The sequence below is a fragment of the Melopsittacus undulatus genome, chromosome 9, assembly GCF_012275295.1.
Source record: "Melopsittacus undulatus isolate bMelUnd1 chromosome 9, bMelUnd1.mat.Z, whole genome shotgun sequence".
NCBI lineage: Eukaryota > Metazoa > Chordata > Aves > Psittaciformes > Psittaculidae > Melopsittacus > Melopsittacus undulatus.
Genome location: NC_047535.1, coordinates 8,689,921 through 8,704,109, shown reverse-complemented (window position 1 = coordinate 8,704,109; position 14,189 = coordinate 8,689,921). Strand labels below are relative to the sequence as shown.

The following is a 14,189-nucleotide window of genomic DNA, read 5'->3' as shown; positions in this document are numbered from 1 at the left end:
TACTTGTCCAGGTATCTTATCTGGGCTCATCCAAGCTTCTATGTAGTAAAAGGCATTTTGCCCATATTGTGCAAATGAATGTTTTGACAATTGCCAAACAGCATGCTTGCAGACTAGTTTTTGCCAACGTATCTAGTTAATGGGGCCAGTTGCTCTTATAGTCTTTTTGGCAAAAGATTTCATGCTAGTCAGCCTTTTCCCCCTCAAAAAAGGATGCTTACCAATTAACAGTTAGCTACTGGACAAGAAGCAGAAGTACCTAGCTGTGGATCATGGACAACTGTTAAGGCAAGCATTTAAGGTCATTATTTCAGCTGACATGTAAATGCAGAAACTGACCTGCAGATGGACCTTAGAAAATTAAAGAAAATAATAAAAAGAAAAGAAAAAAGAGCAGCAGTTTCCTGATGTAACTCAGCATCCTATTTGCTTCTATTTCCAATGCAGTACTTGTAAAGCAAGCAGGCTTCCTAATTTGATTGCAGTATCACAGAAGACCAACTGGTTATGCAGGAAAAAATGTCAGCAATTCCAGTACAGGCCACATCGGTACTTAACTGCCTACCAGTAAACCTGCATAGCATAAATAAGCCTTGTCCTGTTGAAGTTTCTATTTCTGAAATAGCAGATAACAGTGCAGTGCTTGGAAAAATACACATATTAATGCCTACATTATGGCCAAATGCCATTTTGACAGTAATGTTTTAGCTATGTATGTTTCCTGCAGTTTACCATTTCATGACATGCACTTCTAGTTACCAGCTATTGCTCTTCCTCAACACAGGTTTTTCATATCTTTCTCTGAACAATTGCATTTTCCAAATGAACAGTGTTTCCCTTTGTCCAAGTACCTCAAAGCTACTAAGACAGAGGCAAACCATAAATATTTAATGAGAAGTTAAAAAAAATATTTAAAAAGGAAGTCTGATCAGTTTTACCATGAAGAGTAGGTAAGAACATAGCTCACATTAAACTATTGCCTAGAAGCACTGGGAATAGAAGAAGGAAATAAAAACAGCGTTAACAAATGGCAAACAATGCCTGCTAACTACAGCCTTCAAAAATCACAGTTAAGTTTAAGCTAACATTGCTTCCCTTATTCTAAATTAACACATACTTCATAATTAAAAAAAACCCCAAACAAACAAAACAAAAACAAACAAAAAAATAAAAAAAGAAAATTGCTGTGAATATGCAGCTTAGCAGACTAATAATCTTTAGTTCAGTTTTTCCTGCTTCTGAAATGCAACAGGTTTAGCATTGCATCCAGGTAAGAAACATCCAAGATCCTTAGGTTTAATATTCCTCATTATGAACATCATTAAAGTTGATTTTTGGATGGAAAGGGCAATTTCCTGAAATAACTGGAAGCTGACAGATCGTATTTACAATAGTGTCTGTTCAATGCTCTACACAATATGGTCTCAGATCTTAGATGAGCTTTGGCAGAAGGGCATCCAGTTTGGAAGGGTGGTACATTTGGCACCAGCTTCCTTAGTTTCAGGATTAAAAAGAATTCAATAAACCAAGGAGACTTTACAACCCTTTCGCCCTCTACAAAACTGTGAACATTGTGGATTTATGGCAACAAGTATTTGGATCCAAGTAGTATTTGAGTACATTCTATCATCTTTGTTAATGCAAATACAAATTAGAAAAATTTCTTGGATTTTTTCTAAAGGCAACTATATTTGTGCCTGTATTCCTTCACAGATAGTTCCTGCATTATTAGACTGATTTTTAGTACCATTTTCAAAAACAGGATAAAGAACTACTTGCGCTGGTTTCATGCATGGGGCTTTAGAAGTGAACATCACAATGTTATGATTATTTATGAATAATTAGCAAGAGCTCAGGGGAAAGGGCAGAGGGCTTCTGTATCAGAGGAATAGAAACTTGGAACCTGGCAGAAATTCAGCAAAAGTCGAAACCTTTTAGGCATCCCAGTCAGACTTAAGGTTAAAACATCAGGTAATATCTTTAACTACTGTACTGACTCCTGAAGAGTGTTTCTTGCATCAGAAAGAGATGCCTGCAATGTATGCTAACCCACAGTGTACTTATTAACTAGTCCAAGGCAAAGGTTAAATGCTCATAAACTAGTATGCATAAAAATAGCAAAACCAAAGCTGAAACACTTGACCCCACCTCTTCCTAGAACTGTTACTTCTATAATCAGTTAAACTTGGTAAGATGCTCATACCCAGACTAAACTACTTATTTTTTCTGTAGAATTATTAAGACACATGAAGAAACATGGTTTACTAGAAAACCAGACAATGTTACAGTAGGGAACAACAAAAAGATATTATGAAAAAATGTGTAACACAACTTAATACACACACTGAGGTACATTCCAGTCTGACTGGCTCTTCACCAAGCTGCCTCAAGGTAAGAATTGTCCAGGGAACACCTCCAAGATAAATATACCAAATTAGGTACTTCATTTATAAAACCCCAAAACAACCCACCAAAACATACACCTGAAGCTATAAGGAACAAATAGCTTGCTGGAGAAGACCTTCATAAATTTGCACTGGAGAACATGCTTCTTAAACAAGATCATTTTCTTGAAAGATGGCACTTTCCCCAGGCTGTCATACAGCCAACATCCTACAAAAATAAATTCATCAGATGTTGGGGAAGACTATACAGAGATGGGACAAAGATTAAGATCTGTACAAACAAACCAGTCCAATGCTTAAGGTAGTAAGTTAACTACTCAAAGTTTCCTTTAAAGTATAGATGGCTCCATACAGCACTTTGGCTGCAAAATGCTTAACAGAAGTCTGCCCCCATATTGCTGTTGGCTTCCCTTTTATTTTGGATATTATTAAGGCTTGCAATTTACTGTATAGTGTAATAGTTAAGATAAAGTGTCTTGTTAACTTTATTATAAATAGCTATTAAGACTAATGGAATAATGATAAAATAATCTGAAGCTTATCTCAGTTTATCTGTATACTGGAAAAAATACATAGCTGGTTTTGCTTCTTTGTTGATACTGAACACTATTTTTCAACTTTTCTGAGAACATTCAAAGCAAAGCTAACTAAAAGTCAGCAGAAGGGAGGAATGTCCAGAAAGATCCTATAATCAGAGCAAACCCCTTTTGAAACAACCTTACTAAAAGAGAAATACTATTTTAAAGGTGTTTTCCTGAGAAGCAATTTGAAGTTGGTCTCAGAATTTTCAGACTTGTTGGATTCCATTATCCATTACTCCATAGCTGGTCATTCACTGCACACAAAAAGAAAGGGCCATTCCATGTCACTGGTCTAACATACTGGCACTTTAAGAAATTTGGCAGTGTCCTGTAAAAAAATTAGTAATAAAAATCTCTGAGCTACTGGCTGACACTGCATGCCTTGAGAAGGGTTATTTGCCAGACACTGATGTATGCAGCTTCTTCCAGCAGCATGCCTTGGCTGATAAACAAGATTTACCAGAGTCAAAGTTCTTAAAGTAACATTTCTATAAGTACAGCAGGACTTTTTAATCAGGCACAGTAACACAGATCTGCCTAGAAGCATACCCAAAACTGTCTAAACCACAGTTAATTTCAAATCAACAGTCTTGAAGGTGTACCTAGAAAAAATTTCAAGTGACTGTACCAATAAATAATATTACAGTCAGGAAAGCATACATGAAGCTTTTCTAACAAATATGCAATACAGAAAAATCAGAGGCACTATTTTGAGATTACCTCTAATTTAAATTTTCCCCTCTGGACTCTGAGGCAAGTATATTAACATTAAACCTCATCTTTCACATCAACACCATTCTTCATTTGTGAACCCACATGGAATTCCCCTTTCTGAAAGTTGAGATGTTACAGATTTATTTAATGATTGTAGGGATTTTTCCAAAGACATGCATGTGCTCATCAGGAGACATGAAACCAAGGGTAGAAAGGGAGGGGGCATTGAGCCAGATCCTCCTGTTTAGCACAGTTTTGTGCTGTTGTATTATTTGGTCTCATAGTCAGCAAATCCAACCACAATGTTTAATGCCAATAGGAGAAGTCTGTTTGTAAAGTTAACATAGTGGTTGAAAAAATATAAAGATATGGATATAGATAATACCAGTATAACATACAACTGGCCTGCGTTTGCACCCTTCTGTGACTGTGAGCAGCAAAGCTTAATGTGCAAACATGCCACAATAGTCCATTTTTCTCAAATTATCCTTTGGAATAAAGAATGCAAAGATGTTCCTCAGCCCTGAAGATGACACTATGCACTACTCATCCCACTCGATATTCATAGAATCATAGAATAGTTTGGGTTGGAAAGGACCTTCAAAGTCATCTAGTCCAACCCTCTTAGTGTCTTTATTCATCTGCATTCATAGAGACTTTCCTGGGTTTACAATCACACAATTCCAGTGTTCACAAAACCTGATATTTAAAAAACCACAGCAACAAAACAGTTTGAGAGTAGGAATGAAATTCAACTTCATCATAAGATGTCAGTCTGACCATGCAAGACCACAAGGAACCCCTCCTCTTGCACACAGGTAAGTGCCTTCAACTTTTCTCAAGTGCAGTGGCAACTGAAACTATCTCCTAACCAGCAGAGAAAGATTTCTGTCCTTTTTAGGGAGCAGCTGGTAAAAGCAAGCCTGTATGTGCACAAGCATGTTAGATACAACACATTTGCAGCTTATTTTACAATTCATTTCAACTACTTCCAATGCAGCCTTGTAACTGATTTATATTTGTCAGGGAGGGCAGAAGGGACTGTTAGTTATTCATCAAATTTATTACTGGCTTTAGGGATAAAGAAGGGCTACGATATTTCTTCACTTAGTTTTATTAGTGCTACATAATTTTAAGATGGTTGGCTTTAAAGCCAACAGAGGATGCAACTGAAGAACTAACTTCTTGATACTTTGCTTTAAAGTGGCTTTGGGACAGGGTTTAAAAGTGACTACAATCACACTGCCCTCTCCAGCAGGCAAACATTACAATAAAATGAAATACAAAATTCCGATATACGCTACTGACTAGTTGCTTGGCACTGCCTTTGTACTAGTTTATGTCCATGTGAGGAAGCATCACAAGGCAAAGCAAGCTAGAAAATCAAAAACAACCCATTTCCATCATTCAATATGAAAAAAACAAATATCCATTTGCTCAAGAAGTGTCAGTCTTCCTCAGAAAACCAGTTGCTGGCAGATTACCCACCTTCATAGCTTGAACCATTCTCTGCTAATTGGTTTTCTTCTTTGCTCTTTTTATTTATGCTCACAAGTAATGAGCTAGTGTAAACTTACCACTTAGAAACACACCAAAACAAGCAAGGAACAAAGGATAAAGGTTGAATTTTGGAGGGACTTTTTGGTTTTGATGTTGAAATAGACTGAAGATTGACCCTGCCTTCAGAGCAAAACCACTGCGGTTTACACAGTCCAGCTCATGCTCCATTGTTATGACCAAAGTGAACTAATCTGAGTGCTGCCAGCAGCATGCACAGGTCAAACAGCCACTGTGTAACAACCATCAGCTCAGTCTCCAGAGGTGACACACTCCTCTATGCAGAGTGAGAAAGGGAAAGAGCTGCCTTTCCCTTTTTTGTATGCTTCACGCAATTTAGCGTTAAAAAGCAGACGGAAACCTTTAGCTCTTTCAGCAAGTAGGATTTAACAACATGTTCACCTAGAAACCTTCATGTTCAATGCTCTGATGATGCTGAGCATCAGGTCCTACAACCTTTGTATAGCAGGGTAAACCAACATCTCCAGTTCAGGCAGCTGAATTTCAGGACTATCTACACCCGGGTTAGCAAGTGTTGCTAGCCAAAGGCTCTTTGGCAGCTTATTTTTCTTCCCAATTAACACTAGTTGCAAAACATTCTTGACAGTGAAAAATCATCCTTTAAAAAAAAAAAAACAACAAAAAACAAGCAAGCTTTGATCTTGTAGTCCTGACAGAAATAGGGAAACATTTAACAAAATCACTTTTACTTCAGAGACTTAACTATGTAATACCACGCCAAAGCTCAGTAAACATTCTGAATAACTCTGAACATCAGAGCACCTGTTTTAAACAGTTATTGGTATTTGTCCCTGTGATGTTCATCATCTGATTTAATCTCTGCTGCATAAACCATAGGAGACTATTCTGTGTGTTTCTACTTTTGAGCAAAGTTGCATGCAGTTTTTCTTGATGTACTGACTGTGGCAGGTAGAATAAGTTAAGATTTAGGAAACAGACTCTTTAAACAATCCTTTGCAGACATTATAGCAAAATTATTAAGAAGCTGGAAGTGGGAAATACCCTATCAAAGTCAACGACGGAAAAATCTACCAGGTGATGAACCATCAACAAGGAGAACCTATTATTCCTGTATTATTTATCATGACTCTGCCAAACACTGCCTTTGGCCAAATCAGAAATTCAGTTAGTATCTTCTTACCAAACCCTCTAAGTATTTACTCTAAAGAACTCAGGTTAGATTTTGCACAGAAATACTGTGCTAGCGAAAGAAGATTCTTTCAGTATCAAAGAAAATTAAAATACAAAATACGTATTTTGACAAATCAAAGTAAAACAACCTTAAGCTATCATTCACCTAGAAAGCTGTAACCACTGCAGCAAATCAGAATGAAGACAAACTAAACTGACATAACCTCAGATTAGTTATCACTCTAATCCAATTAGGTGTGTTTCTCAATTTTACTGTAATGAAAACTGTAATATTTTTCCATTAACTTCTGCAAATGAAACAGTCATATGAAGAGACCAATAATCAACACCACAAAGAGTAAAATTCATCTATAATAAAAGGTTTAGTTTTGCATCTTTTTTTACATTAAATCTGGGGGGAAGTTTAAAAACCTATTTAAATATTCTAAATTACCTGTTATCCACTGATCAAAAGCCCCTGCATTTTACTATACCATTTCACAATCCAATTCCTTTCATCATGCCAAGAAGCATAATAAAAAATGGAAGTGAACTAATGCTCTCCTATCAACTGAAAGACAAATTCAAATGTACATTTGAGAATGAGGGATTTATACACTGCAGTAACATCTATCATTTATCAAAAGCTTAAACAGGAAAAAAAGAAAGATACTAGCTTATTTTGTATACCATGAAAAAACATCTAGCTGTATTTTGTTAAATGCAGCAAGAACAGCTCTTCCTCTTCCATTTATTGACTATATTTTCTTCTCCTCCTTTCAATATCCAAAAGGTGGACTATTAGGTTCTCCTCTCTGATACTTCACTCCAGAAGCAGAGAGAGTGGGGAAGCAGTACCTTCCTTCATTTGACTGGGGTTTTAAAAAATTTCACAACACTTCTCCAAATTTTTAGAGAACATACAAATTAATTTTCATATAAATAGCACACAGTCAACAAAGCAGTCATGGTTTTGTGCTTAAGCACTGTACCCAGACCAAAAGAGTGCATCCTGTTTTTAAGTACTGTACATTGTCTTAATGTAAACATGTTTGAAAGTTCAACCTTCCCATGTGGAATTCAGGAAAGAAAGGGGAGGACAACAATCAGTTCAGTCTGTGCAGATGTTACACTAAGTCAGTCAGATATCAGGATAAGAGTTAATCACATCTGAATAAAAAGCAGCAACTTAAAACCATATGGATCATGATAGAAGACAGAGTCTAATACAGCTTCTCTTCAATCTGGTTCTGGCTTTGGAACAAGCAGAACAAAGCCAGACCAACCTGCCTAAAATAACACATGCACAAAAAATGTTATCTGAAGCAATGAAGCAGAAAATTCTCTGAGAAACATTTAGATACCAGATGGAAACTTGTTAATCAAATGGAAATAAATATATATAAAAGACCAAATTAATTACCAATTAAGTTTATACTGGAACTAGAACAACCAATGCTACAGTCAGGCCTCTCAAGGAACATCTATAAAAACTCATTTCAAGGGAATAAAATTATGCATCAACATCTTCACCTGAGCTGAAAGACAACATTCAAACTAAATAATTAGTAAAATTATGATTTAAGAGTGTACTTAATTAATGAGAAGAGATACTCATTTAATTAGAACTAAGGAAAATAAGTTACTCTTCACAAAGACTAAAGAGTACAGTTGGAAGATTCTCCAAAGACAGATGATAACTGAAAACAAACAAAATTTATTATTTTCCATACAGTATTTAAAGGATAGTTTTATAATCATCTGTTATGTAAGCTTTGATACCTAAATGTGTATGGGATCACAAGATCCTCATTTGAGTACCATGAAAATATACACTCAAAATTTGCAGCTATGCTTGCAAACACATGCAGCTTCCCATCATTTCTAAAGTTTGGCAGCAGTCTCTTTTTGTAGTGTCAATCACTGCAACTTTCATAATCCCCTGATAAATTAATATTTGAAAGCATCAGTGGTACTTCATGGGCACTATTTTAAAAAAGTAAAAAAAAAAGAATCTCAGACTTCTAACATTTTAATAATTCCTTCCTACTGCCATGTGGAACGTCTGATGGATTCAGAAGAACAACAGCTTCCCACAGAACTTAGCACAGATGACTAAATGCTTTTGATAGCATAGTGAACCTCTATTTTAAGACTTTACTTTCAACTTTGCATTACAGTTCACCACCATATGGCTATAGGCCAAATGTTAGGAATTTGCAATAAGAATGAAAGCATACACAAACTCTTGGAAGCTACCAGTGAACTACTGCAGCAGAGGTGATATAATACATTTTATCTCAAGAGGCAGACTTGAATTTTTACACAGAATATTTCACTTAATTGTGAGCCACCTGGACTTGTTAAGAAGAGCTAAGAAATTATCAAAATTCACCCTACTGCTTACAGAATTCATCAGCAGAAAGAATATTGTTTTGGTTCATACCTGCTCAACAGACATCTGCTATCTGTTTAGAATCAATTAACTTCTTGGGGTTTTTTTAAGCTTACATTTTACAGGAACCAATTTCTTTACTAAGCACCTAAAATACTTTAATATTTCCTTTGGCTCCTGAAAATCTAACCAATGATAACACAATTTCTCTAACAGTACTCTTAGGGTAGCATGGGATTTACAAACATGGTAGAAGTTGGTGAACTTTTAAATTAAATCTCTCAATTTAAGGAGGAAAACAAAACCTAGATCTTGCATAAACCACATAACAAGCTCTAATGTAAGACTATAAACTTCTCCAGTCACACTTTAATAGAAGGAGCCTGATCCTCTCAGAGCAAGCTGGGCATGTGTGGGCATCCCCTACTGGGTCAGGTTTCTTGAAAGTTTATGTGAAGGAACCCCTTATTTCTGGACATGTGTAGACCTTAAACATGTACTAAATGCTTGTCAAGAAGGAGCACTTCAAGGCAGATGTGAAAGCACCCTTCCAGAGCTCTAGAATACCTCCATGAAAAAACATGATCAACTAAACAAAGAGAAACAGAGAGAAAACATAGCAACTAAAGGACAAACATTAACTATGCTTGGCTCAGCCACAGCTCTGTTCCTTCCCTAGACATCATTTACATAATCCATATGTGGGATAGTGGCATTTAATAATTTATTCTGCATACAGCACATTAAAATTATTTCCTTATTTATACACAAGAAATTTTTTTATGAAAGAGTGAACTGGAAAATGTACCCAGAACCTGGCCTACTCACCAGACAGAACACCTGCTACAAAATGTGTTTTCCCCCCCCTACACCTTTCTTTCCTGTGCTCTTGACATTGGACTCCATGATTGACCAATCCCCAGATCCTTGAAAAGCCAATTATCTAAATTAGTAACAACTCCTGTCACTATTTTTGAAGCTGGCACGTATCCCTAAGATAGATATTAAATACTTGTTTCATGGAAGCCAAGTTCATCTCCACAACCCCAGAGCCAAGAACAGAAAATATCCATTGTTCTTTTCTCCTACCCTATTACAAGCATTTAAGCTTTTTAAAGCCCTCTCTTTGTATGTTCTCCAAGGTCCTACTTTAAGAACCACTTATACAACAGCAGAAAGAGACCATGGTTTCTGTGGACAGAAGAGGCAACAGAGGCCCATGGATGACAACCAATTATAGCAAGGAGCCAGGGGCAGCATATCTGCTTGGGATTTCCTATAACCCATGGCCTCCTTGTTTCTACTGGCTATGCCGCCTTGCCACAGCTCCACCCCTGTGGATGCAACGTACTTTGGCACCTCCTCCTAGCAGAATCCCCTGCTCTACTACTACTTGTCAACACTTTTTCCTTCCACCCTGCTACCCTACCCAATTGATAACAGTTGTCTGAAAGACATCTACGTCGGGTGAGTGTGTGTGAAACCCCAGACACATCACAGAACACCAGCAGTTTCTTGGTAAACTCTAATCTAGGCTACTACCAAGTTCAGTCAAAGCTTTGGCTCCACTGGGTTACCTCTAGGCATAAATCATGGTTGGCAAGTCTCAAACAAAAGGTCTTTTTTGTACCCTGCAAGCTCAAACTGCAACCAGCACAGTATCTCTTGCTCAAAATGGAGATTTTTAGTGGTGGAGCAATGACTAACATATTATATAGCTGAACATACTCCTAAACCTTTTAATAAATGAAGCCATCCAGCAAATCACATTGTAACTGTTGACAGAACATCTGGTGAGGCCATCGAAATGACTCAAACTATCTACAAATCCATTCCCCTCCACCTCTCAGCAGGTCAACTGTGCAGTCATTGGAGTTATTAGGATCAAACAGAGATACAGAAATACCTTGTCCCCATATATTCATTTACCTTGTCCTGAGGGCCTGCCAGGCTGCATCAATGTCTGCATACAGGTTTTTCTCAGAGGGCTTGCCAGTGCTCACCCCATAGCCAGAGTAGTCATAAGAGAAGACGTTGCAGTTGATGCGGGAGCCAAGGCCAATATAGAAGCTGCACATCTGGCCCAGGTCCACAGCATTACCATGTGAGAAGAGCAGGGTGTACCGGCCAGTGGGGGCACAACGTACGAACATGCAGCCCAGCCTGTTATCTCGAGCCGTGCGGGAGAAGAACACTTCCACAGCATCCAGTTCCCGCTGCGAATACTGCCAGTCCGCTCGCTCACTCAAATGCAGACTGCAGGTGCCTGATCCCGTCGGGGTCCCTGCCCCAGCTGCTGCCCCAGCCTCCTGCTGCTGCTCAGGCTGCAGCACAGTATAGGTGGGCTCCGGTGGCAGGAAGGCCAGTTTGGCAGCGATGCGGCTGGGGCAAGGCGGGCAGCAGAACAGCCAGCAGAGCTCGCCCAGAGAGAAACCGTTCATTCTGGGGCCTTGTTCTGGCATCAGAGACACCGGAGAAAAACTAACCTATACTGGAAAGAAATCAAAACTGAACCAACCCAGTGCCTTCCTCCAGCACAACCTGCACACCTGCCTGCAAGGCCACCAGCTGCCCTCCCAAAATGCAAACAATGACAGCCTTGGATGAACTACAGTTCCGCAAAAATAGTTCAGCTTTTCACAGCCTGACAACGTGCTTATAAAAAAAAGCCAACTTACAAACAATAAACCAACCCCACAAGATTTAAGTGAAGTACAACGAGCCTTTTCAAATCCCACAACTAATGCTACAGTAAATACAACTCTAAAGCACCACCCTAGATTCCCTCAAAGGAAACAGATCGCAAGTACATGCACACATGTACAAGACGAACACGCAGACCCCACTGCTCGGCGCAGCGCTCAGCACTAAGCGCAGGCGCCCCCGCGCCAGGCACATGCAGCCGCGCCAGAAAGGGCCCTTCCCCCAGCACCACACGCGGCCCCGTCCCAGCCGAGCCCCACCCGCCACCGGCCCCGAGGCCCCCGCCAGGCAGCAAGGGGCCCCCTCAGTGCTACCGGCCCCGCCCCGGCCCAGGCAGCGTCCGAGCGGCGGCGGGAGGAGAAGGTGGAGGAAAAGGGGAAGGCAAGGTCGATGCTCAGCTGCGTGTCGCCGCGGGCACAGCCATGCCGGCTGCAGCGCGCAGACAGGAGCAGGCAGCGGCCATGTCCCGGCGCTCTCCCCTCCTCACAGCCGCACCGCTTCCGGGTTACGGGCGCAGAGCGGGGCCGCCCGCCGCAGGTGCCGGCGGGGACGGGGCGGGAGCACGGCGCTACCACAGCGGCCGCCGCGGCTCGCGGCTGCCCCCTAGGCCTTGCGCCGGGCCGCCCGCAGGTGCGCGGAAGGGGCGGGGCGGGGTTGGAGGTGAGCGGCAGCCCGCGGACGAGCCGGCAGCGCACGCCTGGCCCTTTAAGGGAGCCCCCCTGCGCTACAGCGGTCACAGCCGCGCACCTCCCGCGCATGCGTGGTGGGGCCCGGGGCCGGGGCTGCGGGGCGGGCGGGGCACTGGGGGTTATGTCGCGATATGTCAGGATATGTCCCGCTGCTTGTGGGGAATGTGGCGGGGGCATTTCTGATCTCCCGCAGTCTCTCGGGATCCTCTGGCGCTGGGGCCACTCTGAGCAAAGGCAGTTTGGTGCTGAGGCCACCCTCGCCCCTCACAGCGTAGCAGCCGGCCCGGGTGCCTGTCAGCGGCGACTTTCCCGGGCTCTCCAGGATAGCGAGCGAATATCATGAGGGGGGAGAAGGGCCGGCTATGAGGGAAAATCGTGAGGGGGGAGGAGGAACGGCCATGAGCAACCTTCCAGTGTCTGAAGGCAGGCTAACAAAGATGCTGGAGAGGGACTCTTCGTTAGGGACTGTAGTGACAGGACAAGGAATAACGGGTTCAAACTTAAACAAGGGCAGTTCAGATTAGATACAAGGAAGAAGTTCTTCACTGTGAGGGTGGTGAGGCACTGGACTGGGTTGTGTAAAGAAATGGTAAATGTTCCATCCCTGGCACTGTTCAGGGCCAGGTTGGATAGAGCCCTGGGCAACATGGTCTAGTTGAAGGTCACCCTGCCCATGGCAGGGGGCTGGAACACTGTGATCTTAAGGTACTTTCCAACACAAACCATTCAATGATTTTTGGAGGGAAGATTGTGAGGGGAAAGAAGGGCTGGCTATAAGGGGAAATAATGAGGGCTCAGAAGGAATGGACAAGAGGGGACACTGTGAAGGGAAAGAATGGGCAGCCATGAGGGGAGATTGTGAAGAGAAAGAAGGGGCAGCCATAAGTGGAGATGGTGAAGGGAAAGAAAGGGTGGCTTTGAGGGGAGATCATGAGGGGAAGGAAGGGGCGGCTATGATGGGACATCGTGAGGGGAAAGAAGGGTTGGCCGTGAGGGGAGATCATGAGGGGAAAGAAGGAGCAGCCATGAGGGGAGATCGTGAAGGGAAAGAATGGGCAGCCATGAGTGGAGATCGTGACAGGAAAGAAGGGGAGGCCATGGGTGGAGATTGTGAGGGGAAAGAAGGGGCGGCCATGAGTAGACATTGTGAGGGGCAGCCTCTAGGGGAGATCATAAGGGAAAGGAAGGGGCAGCCATGAGTGGAGATCGTGAAGGGGAAGAACAGGCAGCCATGAGGGGAGATAATGAAGGGAAAGAAGGGGCAGCCATGAGGAGAGATCATGAGGGGAAAGAAGGGGCAGCCATGAGTAGAGATCATGAGGGAAAAGAAGGGGTGGCCATGAGGGGACATCATGAGGGAAAAGAAGGGGTGGCCATGAGGGGACATCATGAGGGGAAAGAAGGGGCAGCCATGAGGGTAGATCATGAAGGAAAAGAATGGGCAGCCATGAGCGGACATCGTGAGGGGAAAGAAGGGGTGGCATGAGGGGACATTGTGAAGGGAAAGAATGGGCAGCCATGAGGGGAGATCGTGAGGGGAATGAAAGGGCGGCCATGAGTGGAAATCATGAGGGGAATGAAGGGGCGGCCATGATGGGAGATCATGAGGGGAAAGAAGGAGTAGCCATGAGGGGACATCATGACGGGAAAGAAGGGGTGGCCACTAGGGAAGATCATGAGGGGAAAGAAGGGCAGCCATGAGTGGAGATCATGAGGGGAAAGGAGGAGCAGCTATGAGGGAAGCTCATGAGGGGAAAGGAGGAGCAGTCATGAGGAAAGATCATGAGGGGAAAAGGAGAGGTGGACATGAGGGAAAAGAAGTGGTAGATACAAGTGGAGATCATGAGGGAAAGGAGTAGCAGCCATGAGGGCAGATTGTCAGGGGAAAGGAGAGGCCTCCATTAGTAGAGATAATGAGGGGAGAGCAGGGGCAGCCGTGAGGTGTGAGGAGTAGCCATGAGGGGTGAGGGACAGTCATGAGGAGACAGAAGAG

At 42.1% G+C, this 14,189-nt stretch overlaps 1 protein-coding gene across 1 annotated transcript in view; it reads right to left on the bottom strand.

The window, feature by feature from the left end:
- ABHD17C (abhydrolase domain containing 17C, depalmitoylase) overlaps positions 1–11,766 on the bottom strand; it is a 29,264-nt gene extending 17,498 nt beyond the window's left edge. The window contains exon 1 of the mRNA XM_005148740.3: positions 10,734–11,766. Within this exon, the coding sequence (XP_005148797.1) occupies positions 10,734–11,266 (533 nt within the window). The 5' untranslated portion in view covers positions 11,267–11,766. The remainder of the gene's footprint in view (positions 1–10,733) is intronic.
- Positions 11,767–14,189: the final 2,423 nt, after the last annotated feature.